General features: G+C 39.5%; 1 protein-coding gene across 2 annotated transcripts in view; it reads right to left on the reverse strand.

The window, feature by feature from the left end:
* Positions 1 to 1,659: 1,659 nt before the first annotated feature.
* The window catches only part of LOC124777703 (Werner Syndrome-like exonuclease), a 58,263-nt gene continuing 47,216 nt past the window's right edge, over positions 1,660 to 12,706 (reverse strand). Inside the window, exons 5-7 of one of the 2 annotated variants that reach the window (XM_047253198.1) lie at positions 6,739 to 6,880; positions 6,539 to 6,640; positions 1,660 to 2,365 (exon numbers count right to left, since the gene is read on the reverse strand). In XM_047253198.1, the coding sequence (XP_047109154.1) occupies positions 2,306 to 2,365; positions 6,539 to 6,640; positions 6,739 to 6,880 (304 nt within the window). In that variant the 3' untranslated portion in view covers positions 1,660 to 2,305. Of the gene's footprint in view, positions 2,366 to 3,925; positions 4,876 to 6,538; positions 6,641 to 6,738; positions 6,881 to 12,706 lie in introns of those variants that run through there. The other variant, XM_047253199.1, reaches the window with a different exon arrangement.

Consider the following 12,706-nt stretch of genomic DNA (forward strand, 5'->3'; position numbering starts at 1 on the left):
CTGAGAAGTTCCTTCCGCACAGCCTAGCCATCTAGGGTCGTTGCATCTACAGTGATGAACAGTCCCTCTCGAAATATACTACGGGTCTCACTGAAGGCTTTAAAGACCATAATTATCCTCCCAACCTTGTACAAAAACAAATCTCCCATTCCTTATCTTTTCAGTCTCCCACCACCTCCCAAAGTCTCACTGTCTGGCCACAGAGGGGCATTCCAATCATAACTCAGTACCACCCAGGACTGGAGCAATTGAATTAAATTCTCTGCCAGGGTTTCAACTACCTTTCGTCGTGCCCTGAAATGAGAAATGTCCTGCCCACTATCCTTCCCACCCCTCCCACAGCAGTATTCTGCCATCCACCTACAGAACATAATCGTCCAGTCCTACACAACCCCTGCTCTCAATCCCTTACCTCATGGCTCTTATCCCTGTAATGAACCCAGATGCAAGACCTGTTCCATACATCTTCCCACCACCACCACCACCACCACTACCTATTCCAGTCCGGTCACAAATATCACCTATCCCATCAAAGGCAGGGCTACCTGTAAAACCAGTCATGTGATCTACAAGCTAAGCTGCAATCACTGTGCTGCATTCTATGTGGGTATGACAACCAACAAGATGTCTGTCCGCATGAATGGCCACTGACAAACTGTGGCCAAGAAACAAGTGGACCATCTATGCTGAGCATCCTGCCCAACATGAGAGCCATCATTTCAATGACTGCTTCACAGACTGTGCCATATGGACCTTTCCCGCCAACAACAGCTTTTCTGAATTGCACAGGTGGGAACTCTCCCTGCAATATATCCATGACCCTCCTGGCTTCAAACTTCGTTAGTCATTGTCTTCACCTATCCAGCCCCTTCGCTGTTCCCATTCCAGCACTACACAGCCCTCATTCCATGAGTGCACCCTGTCTTTTTACTCTTCTCCCCCCCCCCCCCCCCCCCCGGCTAACCTCATGAATGCACCTAGCTGCTCTATCCTCTCTCCACCTCGTCCCTGCATGCTCCCCAGCAGCACTTGAGTGTCGTCCACCACCCTGCTATCCCTCCCCCTCCCCTACCCAGCCTCCTCCTTACCCAAACCCAGTCGCCACTCCCGTCACGCACTGCTGCTGCTGCTCACATAGTGGCTTTAGCTGCCAGAGATTGCAGTCACGTGTGAGCTGTGTTTGCATAAGTGTGTGTGTGTGTGTGTGTGTGTGTGTGTGTGTGTGTGTGTGTGTGTGTGTGTGTGTGTATTTTCGACAAACGTCATGTCAGCTGAAAGCTTACTTGTGACAGGCTTTTTGTTGTGCCTATCTGCAACTCAGCATCTCCACTAAATGGTGAGTAGCAACTTTCCTTTTCATAATATTGTTACTTTTGATTTTCCTCTTACATAATTCAGTACCCTCAGTACTACAAACCTGATAACAGTACTACAAACCTGACAACACAGCAATATACTAGTAATCAATGAAGGATACTAGTTGTTATGCCCTGAATTGAGCCTTATTTACAATTATTATAATTTTCTACATTACTAATTGGGATTCACAAACTTATAAGTGAAATATACAAATAATTTTTCAAGGAGCTAATACGATAATGTATTTTTAATTTAAGGACAATTTGCACACTGATCTCCACTGTTCTCTAGACAAGGGTGAAAAGTGTATGAGTAAGTTATATTTACAACACAGTCATCAAGCATATTATATCTTACAAGTTGCTCAAAACTGACCTTTTTAATCCACAAATAATATGAGAGAGTAAATTTATTGACATGCAGGCACAAGAATTTCAAGATACTTGAAGCAGTCTCTGGCAAGATAGCTGATTATGGCCTAAACAACATTAACATTATCATTTCTGCAGAATAAATATTTTATTGGTCAGCCATATTGTCTCAGAAAATTATCTTGTAAGACAGCAAATACCACGAATACGCTAAATGTGGTAAAATTCAAAGCAATTGACGCAGTTACAATAATGTCAAAAGGATATTTTTCTTTTTTCACCTCTGTTAAACTTTTTTTTACATAAAATGCGCTTTTCTTCATAACTAGAAGTCATTTAACACAGTTACCACACGAAAAGTTTGTAGTGTACTCATACTGCTCACCATACTATTTGATAAGTTGTGACAAATTTCTCTGCATGTAAAATGACACAATGTTAAGTTTTGTTAACAATGATTTTGAAAGTGGAGAAAAAGTTTTAGAGACAAAATCATAAAACCGCATTCATACATCTTAAGTAACAATAGAAGATACAAAATTTTGTAGTTAGTTGAAAGACCCATAAAATTGACATTAAATTTCACATTTCACTTTCTTCTTTGAAGTAAGTTCATGAAAAAGCACAAAAGATGCCTGAAACAGTAAAGAAGTATATACAATACATTACTTAACAATACAATATTTTATGACAAAGGAAGAAATTTCGTTTAGTTTTTTTATGGTAGTAGTTAGAGTTGTACAAAAGAACTGACACACAGAGTGTGGCTTTAAAGCAAATATGCTCTATTATCACCAAATTTACAAGTTTAGGTCTCTGGACCTCATCTTTGACCAAGAATAACTAGCAAAATCTTTCCCGCAATGTTATATCAGGTTGGACACAATTTTAAAAAGCAGTATAAATTATTGAAATTTTGTTGTCAAATGCTGGAACACACACAGAGGATTAACACTTAGCATAAGGAATGGTTACAGGCTGTCTATATAATGTAGCTGAATGTACATAAATAGACAAAACACAAGTCATTAATAGGTTTGTTTATAAATAACTCATCTGCTACCAGTCACAGTTTTCTTTCTTTTATTTTTCGCATGATACATTTCGGGAAATGATTCCCATTTTCAAGTGTGTTTTTTGTGTTTGTTATGTCACGCCTATGTGATGATGTCGATGTGTGAGATTCTGCTTCATTTCAGTGACTTTACTGCAATACGTAAGAAAACACGGCATTTTATTTAGTTCTTGATCTTTTTGTGAAGTTAGTGGTGAAATTTAGAAGAATTTAGAAGAATTTTTCTTCTTTACGGTCCATTTGTGCAGTCTCTCACACACACTAAACATCACACACAACTTGTTGTACACTTTTAAACATCAAAAATATTTTACATAAACAAAACAGTTACACAGATGTTCCTACAAGTAGTCAACAGAGATGACATTATAGGTCTTCCACAGACTATTCTATGCTTTTGTACAGAGGTTATTTACCTTAACAATTTGGATCATAATTTACTTATGTCTATTATACAGTTGTGTTTATTTTTATGTGTTACCTTTTTTTTAAGTATACTATCGAAACATCTGAAGAAATTCACTGATTCACTTTCAAGTTTTTCGTTTAATATTTTATCTTCATATTTTCTGTAATATGAATATATCTCCAGTTCTTCTAGCAAATCCGTTTTATGTCCTTTATTTAATCGGTGGAGTACTTTGACATTTTGCTCTATTTTTCCAAATGGGTGTCCTGTATTCTGTACATGTGTATGGCTGATGTAGTGTGTCTATTGTGTGTGTAGGCTTTTATGTTCTCTGTGTACCTGGTGTTGAAATTTCGGCCTGTTTGACCTAGGTTGAACATGGAGCATTCCTGGCATGTGACCTTGTATATTCCAGAGTCTGAGTGTGGATCATGTTACACTTTATACTGTGTATTAGTTTTAGTTGTAGTTTATTAGATGTAGAAAACCCAATTTTTACTTTGTGATTTTTGAAAATATTTGTAATCTTCTGTGATGCATTGCCAATGTATGGGATACTAGATATACATATGTTTTTCTCTTTTTCTTCTGTGGTGCAGTTTGTACCTGGGTCTTTCTTCACTTTGTCTAGGATTGTGTCAACCATGGAAGCATTGTACTCATTGGCAACTGGGATCTTTTTCACTGTGTTTATTTCTTGTTGCATGTTTTCTTGGTTCAATGGTATTTTAGTTGCCCTATGTAGCACTGACCTGTATGCTGCCTCTTTATGGATATTTGGGTGACATGAAGGTTGCAGGGATTGTGGTGTCAGTCATTGTGTTTTTCCTACAAATTTTGAATGAGCATGTTTTGTTATGTCGCGTAATATTTAGGTCCAGAAAGCTGATGCTTTTATTTTGCTCTTATTCCACTGTAAATTTGATTTTCTCATGTAGATTACTGAAATAATTTAGAATCTCCTACCCTATCAAGGGCAAGGCCATTTGTGAAAACAGCCATGTTACCTACCAACTAAGCTGCCACCAGTGTGCTGATTTATGCATGGGTTGACAACTAACAAGCTGTCTGTCCAGCAGATCGACTGGCAAGATGACTGATGAGGCTCCACGAGTACGTCATCAGAGTGATATACAAAAATGGATGCAAACAAAGACGCTGAATGTCTTTTGAGGAATCCTTTGGCAGAACACAGCACTGTGAATGAAATCTCAGTCGTTACTGCATTAAATGACACTGGTGCTGAACAGAGGGAAGATCCAGCATTGCTGGAAACCTCTGAAGCCTTGAAAAAGGAACTGATCAAAGAATTCCAATTAATACATGAAACATTGAATACGAGAAACTATGAACCAATGAGGCGGAAATGGTTGCTCATCATCCCAGCTCATCTACAGCTAGCTACCCTGAAGTTTTTCCATGATGCTCCAAAATGTGGTCACCTGGGATTTGTGAAAACTCTAAGCAGAATCAGATGCAGGTATCACTGGCCAGGTCTCTACCAATCCTTTAGACACGATGTGAGCCACTTTAAATATTGCCAACAATGAATGGGCATGCCGCAGTTACCCTCATGGCATCTGATACCAACTGTGCCTAAATTGGAATCAACCTCTTCGGGAGAGTTTTTATTTATTTGCTATTTTCTTGTAGTTTGTGATCTATATAAAAGAACAGAGCAAATGTTGCACATGAAATGGCATGGATGTAGCACACAGTATTTTAACATAATTTTGAATATCTTAGTAATAACTAAGCATTAAGTTGTTTAAGGGGGAAAAAAGCTACACAGAATATTTGAATAAAAAGAATAATAATAAAAAAGTCAACATCTCTTAGGGAGGTTTCTAAAGTTGACAAAAGGGAACTGATGGATAAGAGTCTGCACTGACAAAATCATGCATCATGCTGCCACCAAAGAGGTACCGGCTGCTGAAGCTCCAGAAATTGCAAAGTTCCTTGTAGAGGAAATTTTGACATCCATTCACGACTAGTATCGGAGGTAGTTTCACATTGTGACATTAAACACAGGATGACAACTGCCTTCCATCCACAAACGAATGGCCTCACCGAATGCTTTAAATAAGAATTTGGCAGTTAAGCTGTCAATATATGCCTTGTGTTAAACAGACAACCAGACGATATTCAGGATGACTATGTCCAACATACCATCAACATAACTGAAGAAGCAAGGCAGTTGGCTCACATATGAACTGTGAAAGACTGAGAGGACTATAATGTCAAGTGCCGGGCGCTGAAGTATAGCTTGAGAGACTAGGTATGGATTTTTTTTGCTTGTGCAGAAAATAGGGCTATTGGAAATGTTACTGAAGTGCTACTTTGGGCCGTGTCATATCTTTTATCAATTGTCAGACATCAAATGTGAAGTCTGGGATTGTGACCATCATCAAGAATAAAAAACCACGGACACATCGTCCATGTCCTCCTCTATATGAACCCCTACTGTGGTCCAGAGGAGCAGATCGATGATGGGAGGTTCAAGGAGACTGAAGACCCACTGACAGTTGGGCACCTTACAGGGCAACCTTTGATACTCATCACAGTCAAGAGAATGTAACAACATGACTGCAACATCAATATCTGCAGGCACCACTACACAGAGAAACACTGGCGAGATCTAGATCCAGGGTGCTGTAGTCAGTTCCAATGATAACTTCTGAAACAAAGGGTTACAGTTTCTTCAGGAGAGGGAGCAATCATGCAATCATCACTAAATAACATGCTACAGATTGCCAGTTTAAACCTAACAACCAGCATTTTTTTAAAAATATTTGTCATTTCTGGAACGTTCTTGAAATATCTTATGTTTGTAGTGTTTGTGTATTCTGTAAAATTCGATGTTTGTATAAATAGCTGCATGCTCCATGCAGGTGTGAAATTATGTTCTGGCTGTATTTTGGTGTTTGTAATAAACGTGCATTCACTACTAAGTGTCGTATTTCATTGATGACCTTGCATTCAGATTAGGACTTTAGTGTGATTATAACATGACAATATTACACGTACATTAAAGACTAATAGATGTAGTGCACAACACATGAAGCTGATTCGTTGCTCTGCAGCTACAATGAGTGCAATTTCAGAACTAGCGGTGTAAGTACATTAAAAGTATGGAAAATTTCATCAAAAGAAGGGAAGTGTGCCTGCAGAGTCATGGAGGGAATTTGAGTAACATATTTCATACATAATCACAAGTAGCATACACAGCAATAATATGTAAATTACTTAATTACATCACTAAATTTGCACATGATTATGCTCTTAAAAGCTGTGTTCTTAATAAGAGATCCTGTGTGTATTTACCAAAGCATCTGCAGCAGCATAGTGCTTTTGCTCTTCTGACAGCAACTCAAGCTGCCAATTGCTCTTTCTTACAGCATCATTTTTGTCCAAATTTTTGCGAAGCTGTAAGATCAAACATGCATTTTAATGCAAGAAACAGTATCATGTCAGAAACACACATAATATAGTGTCAAATACATATGTGCATCAGTCACACTCACCACATATCTCACAAGTCTTTCTAGACTCCATCTCTGCGAACAATTTAAAACCTTATTTGCCAGGACACCCAAATCTATTATTTTCATTTCATCCATGCTTTGGAACTTAATGGGAAAATCACGAATTAGTTTCCACAGATCACTGAAAAGACAGAATATTGTCAAAAGTTTTATTAGATGAGAGCTCTTACTACACTTATATTTTGTAGTTACATGTCAATAATGAATGACCATGACGTGTTCAAAAACATATTGCTTATACAGTATTATAGCCAACTTATTGACAAAAAGAGAACCAGTGTGTATGCTTTCTGTAGTTACAGCCAGACAAGATGAAGGAAATAGAAAAACAAATGAAGAATGTTGGAGGGAGAGGGAGGGAGGGAGGGAGGGAGTGAGTGAGTGAGTGAGGGAGGGAGGGAGGGAGAAAGAAACCATGGTGAAATAAATGTAAAAAAGTGAGAATGTTTGAGCTACAGTAGGGTGAAGCAAATGTCAAAATGCAAGAATGTTTTAGTTTTAATAAGGTCCACAACCACCACAATTTTTTATGTCCAGCCAACGCTCACCATTTTGTACCACTGTATGACTTGACAAAAGCTGCAACTGTAGCTCAATTATGTCCTTTAGATGGGTTATGCTATATTTAGTAACCTTGCCAGACATGCAGATAGATGACACGGTGCCCAGTGGTGGTCTGCTTCACTAGCTGTTATCCAACTCTAGCTTCAGCTGCAACAACTAAGCCAGCAACAACAGCTAGATTGTGTAAATTACCTTGTAGATATTCTGGTGAATGGTTGTGTAACAGATCAGCATTTGCAGAATTTCCACCTGGATTTTGTGGCCCTAGTTCAGAAAGGGCTTAAATGTAACTTTCCCAGATGCACTTTCTTTGTCTTCAGACATATATTTAGGTTATATTCTCAGTGGAGAGGGCCCTTGATCCATCACAGAATATGTAGAGGCTATTCAAAATATGTCTGTGCCCATATCGATTAATGATATTCAGTTTTTTCTAGAAAAATTGAACTACTATGGATAATTTATCACCCATTCAGCTTTGGTAGCCTCACTGCTGAACAGTCTCAGAAAAAAGGAGTAACTTTTCAATGGTCAGAAGAGTGCAATTGTGTTTATCAGAAATTAAAATCTACCCTCCAACCATTAGTCAGAATTGTGATTTACAGTTTACCAAACCCACTTGTCATTGGTGCTGGCCACAGATGCCGGCCTACATGGGATCACAGGAGTTCTCTCACAAGGGAATGGTCCATTAAGACATTTTGAAACCTACCCTGAATTTTTTTTACACAGGAAGAACACAAAGAAAGAAATGTACTGTCAAAATTTTAGCTGCTACGAGGCACTGCAAGTATTTAAAAAAAATACTGAAACTTTACAAATTCATAGCATGCCAAGCGGCAGTAAAAATGTACACCCCTAATTGTGCTGCAGCAACTGCGCATGCACAACTAGGGAGACACACAGCCAAGGTCGGCGGTACATTTGTAAAGGATGTTTCAGGTTACCGTTTGTTGATAGTTTTTATGACACTGAAGTACACAGTTACTATTCTCTTGAATTAGCAACTCAAGTAACATCCATTACAAATTATCAGTTGCTTTTTGCAGTATTGTTAACTATAGACAATACTGATAAAGCTGAATTAATATTTATTATGCTTTCATAAGGCTAATAGTACCTTTCTTCTTCCAGTTTCACAGTAATGTGGAATCGAATTAACATTCTCAATTTAGCAATGATGAAATATGAAGAACGTGGCTTCTAGCTGAAATCACCTCCTTCTCCTGAGGACATACATATGTCATTTGTTAGTTGATTTCCCTAACATTCATTCGAATGATATCGATCATTTGAAATTGTGGATACGTTAAAAGAAATAGGAAATAACTGTGATTATTCCATGAATTGTGGTTCGGCAGATGTCAGTTGTGTCAGTAACAGTACTGAAGAAGAATACCTTCCAAGCCTACAAACAAACATGTACTGCAACAGCTGTCAGTGACAAAGAAAAGTCAGTGAAATACTGGTTAAATGAAAGAGGGAAAAAGTGCTTGAAGTTACGCAGTGTGCAAAGGTGCTTTTGTTTTGTAAAATTGGAGCGTGGACTGTAAAAATGGAAGAGTGAATTACAAGAAGTAAGAAATATGTGCCAAATACAAACCCGAAACCATCTGAGTGAAAAACTGTTCGAAAGATTTAGAACTGCCCGTGGGAGGCTATGCACCATTACCGAAGGAGATCTACAAGACTGGGCCCTCCGAACTGCATCTGACATGAACATTGCTAATTTCCAGGCTTTGTCAACCTGGCTAAGCAGGTTCAAGAAATCGTACAGAATAGAAAGTGGGAAAATTACCATGTTTACGTCATGTAAATGTGTAGAGCAGCTGCTAGTGATAGACAATGCGATAGAGAAATTCATAGCTGACGTAAAGATGAAACTTACTGTTATCCTCGCTAATGCTGTTTATAACACTGATCAGTCAGGTTTCGTGAAAGAAATGTGTGCATAACGCACTTTTATCATTTTGGGGTGAAAAAAGGACGGAGTCTGTTGCCCAATCAATGAATGCTATGACACATTCATATACAATAATGCCAGTGATAAGTATGAGTGGTTTACTGTTTCAGCAGCTGCGTATCTGCTGTCAAGAACCGCAAGGCAAATTAGGACCAAAAATAAAAAATGGCCTGTATAGTTGCAAAAGTCTTGTAATCGACATATCTAAATCTGGAAAAACGGGAAAGAATAATTTTCAACATTTCGTTCGAAACGTATTCCTACCAGCTGCAGAAACTAATTCATTGCTTTTGTTGGATTCATGGTCTGAACATAACAAAGCCTCTGTTTTTGTGGAGAATGATGAAAAATCTGTAGATGAAATGTGGATTCCACCTGGACCTACTACTGCGATTCAAGGGCTTGACACAGAATTTTTTTGACAGTGGAAACCATTTTCTGGGAAATTATCAGACAACATAATTTCTGATACCTCTCTCTCATTTCAGTTTATCACTGGAACAGTATTCTTAAGCTCCAGTCATTTGTGCATTACCAGTTTTCTTCGCCACACTTTACAAATTCGATCAAGTATGCCTGGTACGCAGTGCAATACGCAGAACGGCCGGGACCTTTTCTGACTCCATTGAGGGTGCAACCCACACACTGGTAATCAACAACAGTCCTCCAATTTACTATAGCCAATTTCAAATGGTCTGGTACCTGTAATGGTGTTAATGATGTTATTGATCTTACCACACCCCCTTTCCATCTATCCTCATATGGAATGGTGGAAAGGCTTGTTCGCTCCTTTAAGTGTGAATGCTGAAAGCTTTAGGATCTGCTAAATCAGCTTCATCACTGAACACATTCCTAGCTTTTACAGGTTCATGCCCTTTAGTGGTTGAAACCTGACAGAGCTCATTTATTGGTGCTGTCATGCAGGGTGTATGTGTGGACAACATTAAAAAATTATCAGATTTTTCTCGGATTTCCTATGTGAAAACACACTTTTTCCAGGTTAAGCAACAATATGCTTTCCCTTGGAGCTTTAAAACCTACAAATCCTTTGAATAGTAAAGGTATTATATACTGGCATAGAACTTCTTGGGACTTTATGGACTGAAACACAGCAAAAAATAACGCATTTTGGAAAGATCTTTGATATGCAGCAACATGTGCACTGCATGTTTGGTATAAATATTTATTCCACCAATTACAGCATGGTAACTTTCAAAGTACTGAAATCAAGATTGCGATGCACTTTTGTCAGCCAATCATAGCTCATGTTATGTGGTTTGCCAGCCAGTGGCAGCAGATATTCAGAGCATAGGACTTGGATGTAGTCAGCCAATAGTAAAATAACATCAGTAAACACTTCCGGGCTAAGTTGCTGTGGTCGATCTGTAGAACTTCTTCTCCCTGACATTTCGTTCTCAACTACGGAGAACATCTTCCGAGATGAGTCGACGACTGGCTGCTAGGAGCTGGGGCCACCGCTTATATGGAGATCGTAGAGGGCGCCACCACACGTCACGTGGCGTCGATGTGTAGCTATCTCTGGCTATCGTCTGTTCTCTCGATTGCAAGCAATCGATTGCCACGTGATTGATGCAACGTCGACCGCCATATTTTGTACAATTTTAATCCTTCTTCTTTACGATTAAAATTGTATTGATGTTTGTGGATTTCAATTGCCTCTCTATATATACGTGAGAGAGAACAGACGATAGCCAGAGATAGCTACACATCGACGCCACGTGACGTGCGGTGCCGCCCTCTACGATCTCCATATAAGCGGTGGCCCCAGCTCCTAGCAGCCAGTCGTCGACTCACCTCGGAAGATGTTCTCCGTAGTTGTAACGAAACCTCAGGGAGAAGAAGTTCTACAGATCGACCACGGCAACTTAGCTCGGAAGTGTTTACTGATGAAGACGCCGGCCGTGAAAGCCTACATGGGATAAGTAAAATCACTGTTCAGTAGTACGAACATACAAGGAAAAGTTAATGGTTTAAATTAATATGCATTCAGTATAGCTACATGACAAGCTAAGCTTTCAGCTATAATGCTGGTCATCGAAATATCCGCCCCCCCCCCCCTCCTCCCCTCCCTCAGGGGTGTGGTTAGGCAGGATCCTAAGAGCACAGCTTAAATTGCAGCAGCTGAATATTTCTGACAAGCACAATTATACATTTCACTGCTACGTTAAGGTGGTGTCCCCTGAGGAGGGCTATGCCCATGCTGCTGGTGTGGGCAAAGAGGTATGTGTGCTCTGGATCTGGAGGGCTATGCCGGCAGTAGCTTAGCTACCAGATTGGTTACCCAAGCCGGACAGGCCAAAGGGGAGGAGCCAGACAAAGTGTGTCCCAGAACAACCTACACTAGGGCTATCCCTTTTTCCTTATCATTCTCAATCAGAATTGTAGCATGGAAAGGGCAACGGCTTGAGGCGCAGAAGAAGATGGCCAGTCTTTTCAAAAGAAGATTTGGCAAATCCCAATGTGATAATTACAAATATATCCCAGAGGGCTAATACCTTGTTGACCGAGGTCAACGCAAGCAGCTACCGGATTCTGGTGAGCCTGCATCATATGCGAAACAAAACTGTGACCCTACCAGTACCTCAAAATCCAATGTAAATCACAGACACAATATCAGACTGAAACAGATTTTTAAAATGGAAATCATACACATACAGACAATGATGAAGGTGGGCAAGCAAAAACAAGTTCTTGACAGTATGAGAGAATGTGGGATTGGCATACTGGCACTATAGGAAACAAGATTCAGGGACAAATGCATGATGGAATCATAGGGATACGTAATTCTGATAGGGAAACCCGGTGTTGGGGAGCCAAAGCAATCTTCTATGTTTGGCACAGCCTTTGTAGTAGCTCGTAGATACCTGGATAGTATCACTGCATGGAAGGGCATAAACGAGTGGTTGTCATAACTGACAGTGAAAATAGGAAACAAAACCTATACAGTAGTAAATGCACATGCACCAACAAATGATAAGAACAAAAAAGACAAAGCAGGAACTGAACATTTTTGCTCCACTTTAGATAAGGTAGTGACATATGTGGACAAAAGAGGTGTCACTATTTTGCTAGGAGATTTTAACACGCAAATAGGCACAGAAAGGAAGTTTAGAGGTCCTGTGGGAGATTATCCAGCCCACACGAGAACAAACAAGAATGGCAAGAGATTAGTGAACATGTGGAGGTGACACAAGATGAGAATAATGACCACTCATTACAAAGCTAAGGCAAGCAAGAAAACAACATGGGTCAGCCCTGCAAAAAGGATTGGGGAAAAACAGCTACACCATTTAGCAATCTGTGACAAGAATCACAGATTATGAACATGAAAGTGAGGAGAAATAGCAGGATGGAATCAGATCACTACCTTGTTGAAATAAAATGCAGATGGATTCCTGA

This window comes from Schistocerca piceifrons, chromosome 2 (genome assembly GCF_021461385.2).
Source record: "Schistocerca piceifrons isolate TAMUIC-IGC-003096 chromosome 2, iqSchPice1.1, whole genome shotgun sequence".
Classification (NCBI taxonomy): domain Eukaryota; kingdom Metazoa; phylum Arthropoda; class Insecta; order Orthoptera; family Acrididae; genus Schistocerca; species Schistocerca piceifrons.